At 48.5% G+C, this 17442-nt stretch overlaps 1 protein-coding gene across 7 annotated transcripts in view; it reads left to right on the forward strand.

Annotated features, from left to right (window-relative positions):
• The first annotated feature begins 1691 nt into the window (after nucleotides 1-1691).
• Nucleotides 1692-17442, forward strand: part of SYT7 (synaptotagmin 7) — a 614604-nt gene continuing 598853 nt past the window's right edge. For 5 of the 7 annotated variants that reach the window (XM_069223239.1, XM_069223241.1, XM_069223242.1 and 2 more), the window contains exon 1: nucleotides 1821-2905. In XM_069223239.1, the coding sequence (XP_069079340.1) occupies nucleotides 2872-2905 (34 nt within the window). In that variant the 5' untranslated portion in view covers nucleotides 1821-2871. Of the gene's footprint in view, nucleotides 2906-17442 lie in introns of all 7 variants that reach the window. The other 2 variants (XM_069223238.1, XM_069223240.1) reach the window with 2 other exon arrangements.

Here is a 17442-nt window from a genome sequence, read left to right on the forward strand (position 1 = left end):
GGACTCTGTGTGCAGTCCTGATGAACAACACATGGGCCTGGACTCTGGCCCCTCGTATAGACTCGACAGTCCTGGTGTGAGACACATGGTTGTAGACAGGGCCAGCCTTAGCACTGGTGGCTCACTGTGCGACAATGCTTGTTGGCGCCTCCCGAATTACCACCTCCGCCACGGATTGTTACTGCTACGTTATAACAGTGCCGCTCAAAACTCTGATGCCTCTCCAGGCAGAACATTAATCACCAAAGTTATCTTGCCATTTTCGTTGTTGTCTGAAAATTGCCGGAGAGAAGAAACTCTGCAGCACAGGCTTCTAAATCATAATATACTTGCAAACAGGGCGCCCCCACCCGAAGTCAGCATCTAGTGCGGTGGCACCGGTCGCACCGCCCTAGAGCCGGCCCTGGCTGTAGACTCTAGGCCCCTGGTTTAAACTCTGCGTGCAGTCCTGGGGTCTACCCGTCCACCAAACTCATAATGGGCCCCTTAATGTCAGTGTGCATAACCTTGACATGAACCTGTGTTCTGCTCTGTGCTCTCAGCAGGAATAGAGTCTGTGTAGTGCTTAAGGATAAAGGGGCTGATTATGAGTTCGGCGGACGGGAAGACCCTTCCGCTGAATTTCCGACGTGGAGGCTACGGCCTCATTGGAGACCTCCCTGTTAGACCTACTATGACTTTCCCACTGGACTGACTGGCAGGAACCAAGGTTTCTGCCGTCAGCCCAGAGGGAAAGTGGCAGCAGCATTGCAGCCGGCTCGTTATCGAGACAGCTGCAATGCTGCAGACCACAGGTTGCACCAGCACCCTCACAATGCGAGCACTGAGAGGGAGCCGGGCAGGGGAACCCCTGCACTGCCCATGCCAAGTGCAGAGGCAGCCCTGTGGCCCCCCGCACCTGTTCTCCGCCAGCCTTTTCATGCTGGTGAAACTGCAATGAAAAGGCTGTAGGAGAACCAGGTCGTAATCAGTGCGCAGCACTGACTTCAGCACCATCCTGGCTGATTCCAACCTTCACCACCATCAGCCGTCGGGATCACTGATCCTGGCAGAGATGGTGGTACCCTGGCGGTTTGACCACTAGGTCGTAATGTGGCGGTCGGACCGCTACAGCAGCGACGGTCTTGACTGCCACTGCAAGTCTGGCGGTCTAGTGACAGCCAGACTCTTAATGAGGCCCATAGACACTAATAAGGAGTTCTGTTCAATAGGCATGTTACTTGTAGAAACATGAATGTATAGGCCCAAAATAGGCCAACATCCAATTGTCTGTCAAAAAGAATACAGGATTTTGGGGGGAAAAATCAACCATGCAGACCCTGTCGAAATACACAGAAATGGCCAAAGTACTTAGGCTTCAAAACTCACTGGAGTCTACAGCACTCTGTTGATGTGGAGTGTTCTTCATTTTCTATTGTGATGGGTCTTTGGGTAAAGAAGTTGAGAACTATTACAAAACATGTATGGTAACTTGGAGGGTTAAAGTAAGCAGGTCGCTGTAACAAGATAGCTCGGTGGGTTCTCGAATACTAAGTCAGCTGCAGAGATTTGTATTTACCTTGTAGTTAAGAATCTGAACCCTTTTGAGATCCACTAAGTCAAATTTTCGAGGAACATGGAGCGGGCACCACTATGTTGATGAGTAAATTCACTGACTGCCTTAGGAAGCCTCAAGGCGTGTCAGCGGCGCAGTTTTACACACATTAGTATTGTCAGGTGTACGCTGGGGACCGCGCCCCCCTCCCAGGTGCTGGTAGGTAGGGATGGGTCCGCCCGCGCCCCGGGCTCCGCGGCGTGCAGTTTCAGCGTCCGCCGCCAGTGCGCGCAGCCTCCAGAACCGAGAGATGTGCGAGGCAGCAGAGTGGGCATCGCGCAGACCCAGGCGCAGCGGGCGAGGCAGCGGGAGACGCGCGAGGCTGCTTAGAGGGCAGCAGAAGGCGTGCGCTACCGTGCCCAGTTGAGGAGGCCCAGGGCGCGGGTGGTGCCAGCTACACCGGCCTGCTCGCTGCACAATAAACAGAGCATTCGCCTGCCTCAGATCCACGCTTCAATGGAGGACTGAAGAGCCCGGATACCCCTCTCTGGCAGCGCTCTGACAGGCTCCAGCCCCCGCTGAGGTCGGTGCTCTCCCGAGGACGCTGCCACCTTACGCTCTTCCTCCCACTCCCTGACCAGGACCTGTTGGACGTGTTTGGAGTGGGAGTTTCTGAGGATTGTCCGCGTCCCTTACTGGCGGCGGCACCTGCTGAAGGCGGGAGAAGAACGGACCGTGCCTCGGAGAGGACAGGTGCACCGAGGGGCGCAGGGATCCCGGTTTAGGACGAAAGGGTCTCACAGCCTATATTCTCATTGCCTCTGTGTAGCGACCAAACGCTTTTAGTGGTGGCCGGTGCTGCGCGTAGAAGTGTAGTGCAGCCGGGAGCGGAGGAACCACCTGTGCCCGGAAGGAGAGAGGCACGCTGCCCGAGGAGGAGAGGCGCTGCCCGGGGAGAGGCGCTGCCAGGAGCAGAGGAACCTCCTGCGCCCCAGAGGAGAGGAGCGCTCTCCGGAAGACTGGGCGCTACCGGGGCAGAGAGGCGCTGCCTGGGGAGGAGAGCAACACCGTCGGGTACAAAGGGACCACTTTGCCCAGAGGAGCGAGGCGCTGCCCGGGGAGAAGAGGCGCCGCCGTAGGCAGTGCTCGCCGAGAGCGGTGGTTGCTGAGAGCCGTGCTGCGGGGAGCTTTGGTGTACGGAGGACTGACAGTCACAAGAGACCCCGAGTGCACACCGGGGGCAAGTTCTGGAAGGTGCCTCACAACGGTACCAGGGCAGGCGAAGTGTTGATCCATCTAGAAGAGGAGCCTAGGAGAGGAGCCGGGCAGGAGGGAAAATGTACATTAATCAGGAGACCTCCAGCACCAAAGGTAAGAGACAATGTTATTTAAGACGTGTGCATGACTTCACAGCGCTTGCCTGCACCTCGAAACTATGTCGCCGGTTCCACTAGATCTTCGTTGCCGCCCAGAGACTGTGAGACCGACCACCTGTACTCCGGAGCAGGAAGGGGGTGTTCAGTTGCCTGTACCCTCCCGCCTAGGGTGCTGTGAACCCACCTCTCTTCTGAGACAAAAGGTGGGCTGTGCATCCAACTGTCCTTTGAAAGCTGTTTACCCACCAGCACTCCAAAACCCTCAAGTTAACTGTGCAGCCCTCGCTGCCCTCAATGCACCCGGAGAGACTCTGAGAGACTTACGGGCTGTGCCCACCTGTGCCCTGATACTTAAGTCTATGCATGTTCGTGCTTTCTGAGGGGTTACGTGGGATACTTACTCACTTGCGACCAGGAAGAAGGGTGGGGGCAGGGAGCACCAATTTACCATTCTGAGACATTGAGAGTGTGTGTGTGTTTCTGCCTAAAACCCCTGGGAGGGGGCGTAATGACCTGTGCGCCCACCTCTGCATGTGCACGGGGTTACAGCGCAGCTGTGCAAGCATGTGCACGGAGACCCTCTGGAGGCAGCGCAGGTACCTCTTTTCTTAGATCGCTTCCGGTAGGGCATGCGGTGTTTAGTACACACCACCCCGTTTGAAGGACTCCCCACTTAAAGTAAGCCCCTGGCCCACCGCCGAGTGGCCAGGAGCGCGTCGAATAGCCACATCTCAGTCCAACAGGGTCCACAGCACCAGGGTCCCGTCGAAAAGCACAACATGTGGGTAACAGCAGAGCCCATTCAAGGTTGCCAGATCGCACATTGTTGCCGTTCACAATGCATCCAATCCTGTAATTTCGTTTAATAGGCCAAGGCATTCTGGGAGTCTTTTCTTCATCAATAGGGTGAATGTCGTGATAAAATGGTTTATAAAAAGAAAGGCCAGTACTTTGTTCTGCAGATATGGGGTGATGTGAGAAACCTCCTTCGGGGCTGTCACTACGGTTCTCAATATCATCATGCCAGAAAAGTCCTCCCCCAAATCAAGGGCACAACTGGGGGTTCTCCCTATTGTCAGGGGTACAGCTGGGACCGTCTCCAGTATCCACGGACTGTCAGTGACCATTCCTAATACCATGGGTTCACGGAATTACACCCAGGTTGTCTTTATCAGGAGCCCCACTGAGGTCATCGTGACCTTCACATGGTCCCCACGGCATCACACCGGTCCCTGCAGCTCCTCATTATCAGGGGTCCCACCATGGTTCTCCCCTCTCCCAGTCCCCAAGAGGGCCTCATTATCCGGGGTCCCACCAAGGTCCTCCACTCACCCAGTACCCACGGGGTCCTCGTTATCCGGGTTTCCACATGGGTCCTCATTTTCAGCCGGTCCCTACAGAGCCCTCATTATTAGGGGTCCCACCCGGTTCCTCTGCTTACCCAGTCCCTACACCGTCCCCATTATCCAGGTCACACTTGGGACCCCCCTTACCCGGTCCCTTCGAGGTTTTTATTATCAGGACTTCCAACCAGGTTGTCGCCATCACCCGGTCCCCCAGGCGTCCCCATTACTAGGGTCCTCGCTGTTACCAGGTACCGCCAGGCTCTTCACAGGGGCTGGCATGCCCACATCGGATCCCGTCAGGAGCTCTTCACCTCCGGTCTCTCGGGGCTTGCTGCCCCTTACGCATTGCTGCGTGCATGCACACTTGATGCACACGACTTCACTAGCAATCCTAAATTGCTAGTGCACCCTTACGGTTCCAAAAACCATTTTACAGTAGGGAGGGCATGACAGAAAACAACGCAGCCCAAGCGTACGACACTGCCTACCCTTCCTCGACAGCGGGCATGGGGGCTGCCTGCAGAAATACCACCGAGGCCCCCCTTCACGTAAACCAAAGTACCACTTACCTCCGTGGCTCCGCTTCTGCCGGTGGTCACTGAATACAGTGATCGGAAGCGAAGGACCCTCTAGGCCACCCCCAGAGGGATGCAGCCCCCAAGAAGAGTCTAGTATTATTTTTTTAAATGGCACACTTCGAAGGTAGTGATAGGTAAAACATACCAGATGTGTACCCTGGTTCTTAGAAACTGGTCAGTCGTGAAGCCCTGTGTGTCTGAAAGACAAAACCGCACCTGAAACTACGTTGGCTAGTTAGCACTCGCCCAAGCAGGTGATGAACCTGGACTGAGGACCCCGTACAAAATGTAAGTCACATTCGAGGCTTTCAGTGACACTCGTCCCCTTGGCTGGGCCCAGGGCACGTCGGCGAGAAGTACCGCGAGCATCACATGCACTGACGTCATTTTCGTGGCTAAACCGCTGTTTAGTGATGTAATTTCTCCCCACTGTTCCAGTATTTATTTCTTTCTTTTCTCCTCAGTGTTCCAGTGTTTAGTGCTGTCGTTATTTCTCGACAGTCCAAGTGTTTAGTACTGCCATTTCTCCTCAGCACCTCAGGGTTTAGTTCTGTCGTTTCTCCTCAGTGTCCCGTTGTTTAATGTTGTCATTTCTCTTCACAGTCCGCTGTTTAGTGCTGTCGTTTCTCTTCGCCGTCCAAGTGTTTAGTGCTGTCATTTCTCTTCACCATCCCAGGGTTTAGTTCTGTCGGTTCTGCTGAGAGTCCCGTTGTTTATTGTTGTCATTTCTCTTCACCGACCCGCTGTTTAGTGTTGTGACTTCTCTTTACTATCCCAGGATTTAGTGCTGTTGGTTCATCGTCAGCGTACCAGGATTTGGTGCTGTTGGTTAATCGTCAGTGTACCAGGGTTTGGTGGTGTCATTTCTCGTCACCAGCACAGGGGTTGGTGCACGTTGCACCTCCTAAATGTCCTAGAGCTTTGCCGTCATTGCTCGTCGCCACTGCAGTGTTCAGTGCTGCCGTTTCTCATCGCTGCCAGTGTTTAGTGCTGTAGTTTCTCTTCACCGTCCCGGTGTGTAGTACTGCCATTTCTCCTCACCGTGCCAGGATTTGGAGCTGTCCTCTCTCCTCAGTGTCCCAGTGTGTTTAGTGCTGTCGTTTCTTATCAACCCCCCAATGATTAATAGTGTCATTTTTCTTCGCCAGTTCAGTGTTTAGTGCTGTCACCCCCCTGACTGTTCCAGTGTTTAAAGTAGTCCCAGTGTTTTTGCCCCCCCCCCCGACTGTTCACAGTGCTGAGAGAAGTCCTATCTCCTCACTGCCCCAGTGTTCAGTGCTGTCACCTCCCCCTGACTGTTCCAGTGCTGAGAGAAGCCCTATCTCCTCACTGCCCCAGTGTTTAGTGCCCTCACCCCCCCCTTGACTGTTCCAGTGCTGAGAGAAGTCCTATCTCCTCACTGCCCCAGTGTTCAGTGCTGTCACCTCCCCTTGACTGTTCCAGTGCTGAGAGAAGTCCTATCTCCTCACTGCCCCAGTGTTCAGTGCTGTCACCTCCCCCTGACTGTTCCAGTGCTGAGAGAAGCCCTATCTCCTCACTGCCCCAGTGTTTAGTGCCCTCACCCCCCCTTGACTGTTCCAGTGCTGAGAGAAGTTCTATCTCCTCACTGCCCCAGTGTTTAGTGCCCTCACCCCCCCTTGACTGTTCCAGTGCTGAGAGAAGCCCTATCTCCTCACTGCCCCAGTGTTTAGTGCCCTCACCCCCCCTTGACTGTTCCAGTGCTGAGAGAAGTTCTACCTCCTCACTGCCCCAGTGTTTAGTGCCCTCACCCCCCCTTGACTGTTCCAGTGCTGAGAGAAGTCCTATCTCCTCACTGCCCCAGTGTTCAGTGCTGTCACCTCCCCCTGACTGTTCCAGTGCTGAGAGAAGCCCTATCTCCTCACTGCCCCAGTGTTTAGTGCCCTCACCCCCCCCTTGACTGTTCCAGTGCTGAGAGAAGTCCTATCTCCTCACTGCCCCAGTGTTCAGTGCTGTCACCTCCCCCTGACTGTTCCAGTGCTGAGAGAAGCCCTATCTCCTCACTGCCCCAGTGTTTAGTGCCCTCACCCCCCTTGACTGTTCCAGTGCTGAGAGAAGTTCTATCTCCTCACTGCCCCAGTGTTTAGTGCCCTCACCCCCCCCCGACTGTTCACAGTGCTGAGAGAAGTCCTATCTCCTCACTGCCCCAGTGTTCAGTGCTGTCACCTCCCCTTGACTGTTCCAGTGCTGAGAGAAGTTCTATCTCCTCACTGCCCCAGTGTTTAGTGCTGTCACCCCCTTGACTGTTCCAGTGCTGAGAGAAGTTCTATCTCCTCACTGCCCCAGTGTTTAGTGCTGTCACCCCCTTGACTGTTCCAGTGCTGAGAGAAGTTCTATCTCCTCACTGCCCCAGTGTTTAGTGCTGTCACCCCCTTGACTGTTCCAGTGCTGAGAGAAGTTCTATCTCCTCACTGCCCCAGTGTTTAGTGCTGTCACCCCCTTGACTGTTCCAGTGCTGAGAGAAGTTCTATCTCCTCACTGCCCCAGTGTTTAGTGCTGTCATTCCTCTTGACCGACTCGGGCAGTTATACTGCCATTTCTCAGGGTTTTCCTCTGTATGTGTCTTCACTGCCCCATCTCCCTGGATAGTGGTGTTTGCAAAAGTCACTAAGCTGGCGAAAAATGAACTTTTTAAATACTGTACACAAATGAGGAATTCCTGACAGAAAATGTAATCAAAACATTATGCATCAAGTCTGGTCTTCAAATGCATAGTTTAGTTTCTTCTGACGGTAAACACAAGGCCATAAGTAGCCTCAAACAACAACAGGGGATACGATGACATTATGTCTCACCTGGCAGTCAGGAGTATATTGGTGAATTTCGGTGAATGTGTCCTCATTGTTGTGTGCACTTGAACCATCCCATGTGACCTTCTTGTGCCTCACATGCCAAGACCATGTGACCTTCTTGTGCCTCACATGCCAAGACCATGTAGTACTTTCAATGCCCAGCTATATATTTATTAGGTCTTGCAAAGACACCTAAGACACCTTCAATGTTTTTGAGGACTCTTTAGTGGTAGAAGAGTTCGAAAATTCAAGATTTACTGAGGTTAGGCATATTGTCTGTTACATTTTAGTACAGATATTATCAAACCCAGTAAATGTTAATGGCTAGCTAGAGACAATTCATTGAATGGGACTGCCTCTCCAATGCACACATTTAAACATAGAGCAGTTAATATAAAGTACAACAGTCAAAGTGTCTACCACTTATGGTTGTTGAAAATGACCCTAAACACAAACTCGTGTTGACCTATGGACCAAAACTTCAAATCATGTCAATATGTGTGTGTACATCTCAGATCAATGTAAGTCACGGGTCCACAACTCAACTCAATCTAAGTCTATGCAGCCAAAACTCCTTTCAGTGTAAGGTTGTGGGTTCACAACTCCACTAAATGTAAACCTAGGGGACCACAACGCCCCTCAGTGTAAGTCCATTCAATGTGAGTCTGCGGCCACAACAACATTCACTGCAACTCAGTGTATGATTATTGAGCCACAATTCCAATGAGTGTAAGTCTATGGTAGCACATCTCCACTCAATGTAAGTCCATATGGCCATAACTCCATTCAGTGAAAGTATATAGGTTAGCATGTCAACTCAATAGAAGTCTGTGGGTCCACAACTCCAATCAGTGTAAGTCGGTGGCACTACAACTTCCCTCACTGTAAGTCCATGGAGCCACAACCCACTCAATGTAGATCTATAGGGCCACACATCCATTCACTGCAGGTCTATGGGTACACAGCTAAACTCAGTATAAGTTTATTGGTCCACAACTCCGCTCTATGATAGCCTATAGAGCAACAATTTCACTCAATGTAAGTCTGCGAGGCCATAACTCACTTAGGCGTGAGGCTGTGCAACCACAACGCCATTCATTGAACCTATGAGCCCACAACTGAACTTGGTGTATGTCTATGGAGACTCAACTCCACACAATGTAAGTGTAAGGGTCTACAAATCGACGCAATGTAAGTCTATGGAACCACAACTCCACTCAACGCAAGTGTTTGAGGCCAGCTTATGAACATTTTGGAAGTATTTTGTTTTCAATTAGGTGGAAAATAAACACTTAATTTACATAAAATGTATTCCTCATTTTAATTTCAGTAAATTAAATAGTAGTAGGTGAGGCATCATTTGATGAATAAAAGGTGTTTTTGGGTTCCAGTGTACTAAGGGCCAGATGTATCAAGCGATTTTGCATTGGCAAACGGTGCGAATCGCAAAATTCGGCCGTTTGCAAATGCAAAAATGCCTTTCAGAATGTATGAAAGGCATTCGCAGTGCAATTTTAAGGAATCGCTAAAATAGCAATTCCTTAAAATTGCGACCACATTTAGAGAATCGCAAATTGCGATTCTCTAAATAGGAAATCACAAACAAGGAATCCTTATTTGCGATTTCTTAAGCATATGTATCAAGGATTTCCTAAATGCGAATTGGGCATTTAGGAAATGCCATTACCACCAACAAAAGTTTGGTGGTAACCATGTGCAATTTTAAAAAATGCATTTTAAATGCATTTTTAAAATTGACATGTAGCGCACACATGCCCCTAAGGCATGTGTGTGCTTCACATGTCTGTAAAAATATTTTTGGGGTGCAGCAGAGGGGGCCTTAGGCCCCCAGCACCCTGGGATTTGCATTTCCTAAATTGCGAATTCCTAATTGGAATTTGCAATTTAGGAAATGCAAAACCATTCGCAGCAGGCCCATAGGTGCAAATGGATTCGGTAATAGCATTTGCGAATTTTAAGAAATCGCTATTACCGAATCGCAAAAATCATACATACCATTTTGCATTTCTTAAATAGCGATTTCTTAAAATTCGCTATTTAAGAAATGCAATTTGGTTTTTTGATACATCTGGCCCTAAGTTTTTACTGACCCATATCTTGAAATGAACCAGTGGATGTGAAACATTTTTTGTTCTTGGGATTTTACTGGTCCTACGAAGCTAGTTAAGGGCTACTGCAGAGGCTGGTGTTTTGGAACCATGTGATGCAGTTCCAAAAATCCCTTACTGGTGGGTTCACCGAAGGCCTAGGGGGAAGGTTTTAAAGTTTCACAATAAAATGAACCTGGAGGTAGCAAAGAAGATTTAGAAGTCTCTAGTTCTGAGTGTGGCGCAGTGATCATGCGACTTTCAACACTTCATCAGTTCTTCAGGACATCGTCGCAGCCCATCAGGAGGGTCTGAGCCCTGATGGCAGGGACTGGCAGGGCAGGGTCTGGCAGAGGGCAGAGGCACACCTCTAGGTATCCCTCTCCAATGAAACGGAGTAAGCTTACCAGGAAGCCATCAGTACTCTAGAACTGCGCATCAGTAGGTTGTAGATTGACCTTGGGGTTCTCCTTTGGTCTCAGGCGCCGCCTCACTGCTCACTTGTCACTCACTCAGGCTCAGGTCACAGTCTCTGGAGCACAGCAGACAAGTGCCCCAAGGTGTTTAGGCATGGCTTCAGAAGACAAACAGCAATGCCCCTCTGGGCAGAATGTTGTCCCGCAGGAGGGCAGTGGGTTCCATGAGATGAGTTCCATGGCCTGCTAAGTTTGAAGTAAACGACTATATATACAGTTCATGGGGATATGACTAGAGTCATCAAATGGGAAACTTTCTTCCACATCAGAGCCTATGGGAGTAAATGACTGCATCAAGGGCTTTGCTTGGGAGCCCCCGCCTTAGATCCTGTTTGAGAGGACTCTAGCGCTGGAAGTCGATCCCAGGTTCAGGCCAGACTGCTTCTGCAGGCAGAATGAGGGGGAGGGGAAATGCATCAAGACAGGGAAGTAAAAGAGGCCATGCTGGTGGTGTACTGAGGGTCTGGTCACCAGTGACCTTCCAGGGTGGAACACTAAGGGGCATATTTATACTCTGTTTGCGCAGAATGTGCGTCAAATATTTTGATGCACATTCGGCGCAAACCTTACACCATATTTATACTATGATGCCTGACCCCACGAATGTCAAAATTCCTCCGTGTGCGTCATTTTCTGGATGCGGGAAACCGCCTTGCGTTAATGACATGCAAGGTAGGCGTTCCCGTCCATAAAATGACTTTAGGCCTTTGCACCTTATTTATACTCCTGCGTCATTTTGACGCACAGGATGGGGTGGGCCTTAAAAAATGGCGCCCAGCCTGATGTGCGCCTTTTTTTAACGCCTGGGTAAGGGCAGGGTTTAAGGGACCTGTGGGCTCATTTCCATGGATTCTGACCATGGAAGCAGACAACAGGTGCCCTTACCTGCCCCCAGGGACACCCCCTGCCAGCCTCACCCATCCCTGGAGGACACCCATGAATGGGGGAATCCATCCCATACAGGTAAGTTGAGGTAAGTATTTTATTTAATTTGTTTAGTGGCATGGGGGGCCTAACTTGGGCCCCCCTACATGCCACTGTGCCCAATGGCCATGCCCAGGGGACATAAGTCCCCTGGGCATGGTCATTGGGCAGGGGGGCATGACTCCTGTCTTTGCTAAGACAGGAGTAATTTCAATGGGGGTTGTGCGTCAAAAATGGCGCAATTCCGGTTAGAGACATTATTTTTTACTCTAACCTGACTTGCACCATTTATTGACGCACAACCCACATTTTCCCCTACGCCGGCGCTGCCTGGTTAGAGTCATTTTTTTTACTCTGACCAGCCCGCAGCACCGGCTAACGTCAATCCATAAATAAGGTGCCCGCCTGGCGCGTTGGAATGGCGTTAGCCTACGCTGGTTTGCGTCAAAAAGTATAAATATGGGCTTAGGAATCTAACCATAGCAGAGGGGCACCTAGCCATGGTGGAGAAGAGGACTTTAGGCGCAGAGCTTGTTGGCAGCCATCCAGCTACACATCTTCTTGGTCTCTTTCTCCTTCCTTCTCTTTCTGTCTCCCCCTCCCTCTCTTCCCTCTCGCTCACTCTCTTTTATCTACATACAATACAGATCCTCCTTCTGCCACGTATTGGGGGATTCTCCCCACAAATAGGACACAAGCAGGAGTGGGATGTCACACTTTCTTGGAAGCTGACTTACTTTCCTTCTTAAGTAGTAGCCAGAAAAAACTCTGAATAACGTTTTATCGTGAAGCTTAGAGGTTTTCCACATAGATATCAGACATAGAGGGGCATCGCTCAGAGGTGTTCAACAATCACTGATGTGTTTTGTCCTGTTTGTACTTTTCTAGGAGATGTAGCTGACATGGTTTGAAAAAAAAAAAAAAAGCCTGAGGTGTGGTTTGCGAACCTTAGGGAACTGTCGAGTGAGTGTGACAGTGAAAATCAATAATAAAGAAATGCACTGAAATAGATGTCACAACGAGGTGTACCATACTACTCATCTACACACCACGCTGCCCCAGCTGCCGCCCTTTGTCGCTGATGAGACTCTGATGCTAGCATAGCCTTCTTAAATTACAAAAAAGAATGAGAGCCCAAAGCCTCCGACCCTCACATTATGCAGGCGCGAAGGAGGTGTGTGGACCCCTTGAGGCCCGAGGCCCATGTACAGAGCCCACCTACTTTAAGGCCTGAGGGCACAATGTCAAAACATTCCCACCTGCATAGTGCACCCCAGCGCTATGAGGCGACCTCTACACAACGTGGCGCTTTACAAACAGCCGTACACCAAATGTAGTGCATGTTGAAAGGGGGCTTGCGTTCAGTGTGAGAGTGGGTGAAGTAGGTGCCAGTTTTCATAAGCGTGGCATGCCGGGGGCCATGGGAGGGTAGGATTTGGGGGGGCCGTCTAGAGGAAGAGGAGTGGATCTCGCACATTGCTGCAAGATCGCAGTGGTACAGGGGCCTGGCCGTGGCAGGAAGGCGTCTTATGGAGACACACCCACAGGCTGACATATGTGGGCGCACTGATGGGACATATGTGCTCGGGCTCTTCATCTGCTGAGGTCACGCAGAAGGATAATATGGAAACAGCTGATCGCGCGTTCTTGTTGAAGGAGCACTACCTATGCAAGTAGTGTAAATGCAAGCTCCAGTTTATGTAAAGCGCCGTACTACAACCCAGGGTCCCGGTGCTTCCTGTGAGGTCACTAACTGGAATAATGAATGCTTAGCGGGCTTAGCGTTGGCAAGACCAGAGCTTTAAGTGGGATGAAGAAGGTGTTGGGGGGGAGGCAAAGAGAGGGGGTTTGGGGAGTTTATAGGCGGTCTCGAAATGGGCAAGGCCTATGTAATGAAGGATGTGGCGTAAACATGGAAACTACATTTCTGTGATTCCCCTAGTGTGGTACCCGACCGGCATTTTGATTCCCCTCTGAGCTTTCTGTTGTTGCATCCAGATACATAAGTATATACCACAACAGGTGAAATATATAAAATCAGCCAGGACTATTGGCTTGGTCAATGGTTGTTAGCTAAACGACTCACAACAAAGATACTGTTGTAAATAATTATCACTGATCATTTTTCAATTCTGAAATTGTCAGACTGTGGGTTAGGCATTACTGAGGCCTGGGGAAAGTCTTCGGAGTGTCTCAACCCTCCCGTTATTTTCACTCTGTTGTAAGTGTATCACCTTTCCCTGGCCACATCTCGCCCATCTGTATATCCTACACCTCATCTCTTTCCTCTTCAGCCAGGGCTTGAAATAGAAAAAGTAGAAGTGCAGATACTGCATACAAGAGTATCTACTTGCAACTGAGAAGTGCCAGCACTCCTCAATTAGAAATATTGAACCTCTGCTGAAAATAGCAGGTGTACTCCCTCTCCAAATAAAGAATTGCAGGTACTCAGTACCTGACAGTACTAGCCCATTGGAAGCTCTGTCTTCAGCGCCTTCTTTTGATGCACTTCTTCCTTGCATTTCTTTCACTTCACCACCCCACAAACATACAATGCACCACTCACATGTAAGCACGGCATTTTCTTTAACATTCACTTTGTCAATGTTTTGACAACTGTTCATATGCATGTGCACGGGTATACATGACCTTTGCTATATGCTCTCTGTAGAGAGGCCATGGATTGGATGGCCATGTATTCTGAACACCTTTTTGGCCCACTGACTCTCCATGTGAAACTCGCACTGCCTTCAGCCTCAATGCCATACACCACAATCATGGCCCGCATTAAACACCTAGGGGCGCCTCACTTGGAAGTATGCACTATAGAAGAGTAATATGCTACACGAAAAAATAAAGAAGCACAACATCTTTGAAGTATCTAACACTCATGTGGAATGCAAGGTTAAGTAAAATGTGACGTATAAACAGGAACTATACCGATGACATGGATTACTTTAAAATGTTTTGCATTGATTGTTCAACAAGTATCACTGTTTTGCCCAAAAGGGACCTGTTTGTTATGTTATGTTATTTTGATTTAATTTATAATGCACAGGATGGGTGTCTCGGCGCCATACAGCACATAACCAAATAGTCAGACTAGTTAGGCTAAAAAAGCAGTGTTTTAAGATATTTTCAGAATTTGAAGTGGTCAGTGTATTGGTGGATGTGCACACGGCAGTCCCTAAAGGGACGCGTTTCACTGTCTGTTTTTAAATACTACCTGTTCTTAGATCCAGCCCGCTCAAAGTCCTGGCTAAGGCATAATATTCAGAGCTTATATAAGCCCTGGTTCAAATATAAGGTGGCATGTCATAGCCAACACCTTCAGTCTGCCCTGCATTTTTCGGCAGGAATACTTTGTATTCTGGAGGTGAGCCTTCAACATCCCAGTGAGTAAATTGTTATTGACTGAACAGCTAAGACTGGCTAAGGTGTCATGGGGCTACATTAATTGCAGCCATATGTAACTGTTTAATAAGCAAAGACAGTCCCACAAGGGACTTGATTGCGATCCATAATGGTGGCTCCCTGCTCAAAGACTTGACATTTCTTGCTCTGACAAGCTCTGTCCTGCCCAAACTGCCCGGAGCCCTGGTAGGTGGCCAATTACAGCCACACAATCCTGCTTCTATGGGATCTGAGGAATGCTGAAAGTCTGACTGAGCTTTATGTAAAAACAACCACCAAAACTGATATTTTATCCGAAGCATTCCCTGTGCTGTAGATTGTATTGAGCCTGAGGTTATTGACCTTATATGACTAGCCTGTCATTACCCATAAAGAGAATCTTGGCGGATGCTGAAACCACTAGTCTCAGATTCAAGTGGCTAGTGAAAGTGTGGGACGTCAGCTGGGATTATGATCAAGCTGTAGGCTTTATATGGTGGAAAAATTCCATCAATCAAACATGGAACTTGCAAACACAGATATATCCCAGGAATATTTATTTAGTAAATTGGCCTAGAGGAGCACCCTCTACAATGAGTTCACATAGCAACTCACTAGAAGACTACAAACTGTCCTGAGCTCGACAGCCAGACTCATCCCTAATCTCTCACACAGACCTCACCTTACACCACACCTGAAGGAGCTCCACAGGCTCCCAATAAACAAACGTGCTCATTTCCAATTTCTTCCATACACATTCAAGACACTACAGAGCTTAGGCCCCAACTACCTGAACAGTCTCATCTCCTTACATTTACCACCCAGACACTTCTGCTTTGCAGGACTCCTACGCGCACACATTCCACACATACCCAGAATCAGGTTAGAAGAATGGGAGTTCACTTACATCACCCCTAAAGCATGGAACAGCCTCCACATCAGAGCCTTCTCCACTCTTCCAAAAGTCCACAAAAACCTGAAGGCCTGGCTTTTCAATTAAACAACCATAGGCAGGTCTAGGCATGCACACATGCTCAGCACCAGGATACCTTCGCAGGTGATAGTGTACTTTACAAATACACATAACAATAAACTTTCTCTTCTTAAGATTAGTGGCAGAAATATGTTCATTCAATTTTACCTTGCACTACTGTCTGACCTTCATGGTTTACTCACAGTAGAAATTATAGATTACCTAATACCCCTGATGAGGCTCCAAAGCATTTCCTAGTAGTCAGGTAAGACCTACACTATTAGTTATACTTGGATGGTAAAGTGTAGATTTATAGATGGTCTTACGCAGGATTCACAAGGGTGCTCGGGCAGCAGAAAAGTTTAAGACACAGAGCCACATTTGCTTATACATAGCATCTTGTTGTAAGAAGCAGGTGTATTTTTAATGGATGTTTGCTACAGAACATTTTCATAGAGTTGGCTCTGTGGGAAGAGTTTTGATGTCATGTTTAAAAATGTGCTTCACTATTTACCATAGACACATCAGACTTGTGTTTGCCCTTGTGCGTAGACTCTGACAAGGGCAAGAGACAGAGTCACAATGACATGCACTTACCTTCCTCAACTTAAAAGCTACTGATTATGTGCATTATTTGTAGAGGGTGTCTTCATGAAGTAGAATATCTTCGAAGAGATTTGATGTCATGATTGATGTTTTGTGGGGGGTACTTAAGTTATGTTGCATCCCACCAGGGAATGTGCTTAGCATGTAGAAAAAAGGTGTTAATTGCATTTAAATATAGCTGGTGTCTTTGTCTAAGAATCTAGGGCCAGCTGTACTAAAAACAAGCATTTGCAATGCAATGGCTGTCTCATTTGCGTGAGTTAGAGCTATTAGCGTTGGTAACTCCTAACCAGACTTTTCTTGTCACATAAACTGAAAATTGAAAGTAAAACAGTTTCACATCAGGGAATCGATTCACAGCACCACGGCCGCCATGAGCATCAGCGTGAAGAGACACACAAAAGGAAAAAGAAGTTCGCTCACAGTCAAACTTATTGGCAAAAGTGCAGTTAGCCATGTAACAGGGGCGATGGCAAAACCTTTCCAAGGAGAGACAAACATAAACCATTTACCAATGTCATCAAAGGATTTTTGAAGGGCAAGCCCACGAGCGAATGGTAGTGATGGACGTAAGGTGGGTGTTGTTAAAAGCCTAGATACCTACCAACACGTCAGAAATGCAACGCTTGCGCGCTTCTATGCTCAACCTAAAAAGTGGTTGTAAATTGCTGACTGACATTTTGGAAATCAATTCTTATTTGTGAACCAACCTATGACATACTATGTCAGTTCACAAAATCACCATTCAGAGAGAAAATAATTCAACTGATCTCACTACTATTGATGAAGTGGGTCGCAAATTGTGACTCATTCCAATCGAATCGCAGGGATTGTGGCCTATTGCGGGTCGCAGGCCACAATGCCTGTTATTAATTTTTAAATATTTTCTTTTCATTAAATGTAACCTGTCTTCCCTAAATGAAACAATCCTGCGTTGACAAAAAACTGCTTTTTTAAAGTTTGTTTAAGAGCTGGCAATGGTCCTCCTCACCACTGTACCTTCCCAAACACTTTTTTTTACATCCACAAAGGGCAAGAAGACCCAAATGGACGATTTTTCATTTGCAGATGGTTACCGCCTCCTTTGTGGAGTTGGTAACCTATCAATGATTTGTTTATGAAATTGCATTTGCAAACCATTGATTCATAGCACCGCCAATCACAATTTAGAAGGGGCACCCTAAACGCACCCTTTCCTTAATGTGACTTGTATGCATTTTTAAACCAATTTTACATTTCTGCAATCCCTTCCTGATATGCAAAATGTGTTTAGTGCATTTAAAAAAGCTGCACAGTAATGGCAAACTGTGTTTTTTAG

Source organism: Pleurodeles waltl, chromosome 3_1, assembly GCF_031143425.1.
Source record: "Pleurodeles waltl isolate 20211129_DDA chromosome 3_1, aPleWal1.hap1.20221129, whole genome shotgun sequence".
Taxonomy (NCBI): Eukaryota; Metazoa; Chordata; class Amphibia; order Caudata; family Salamandridae; genus Pleurodeles; species Pleurodeles waltl.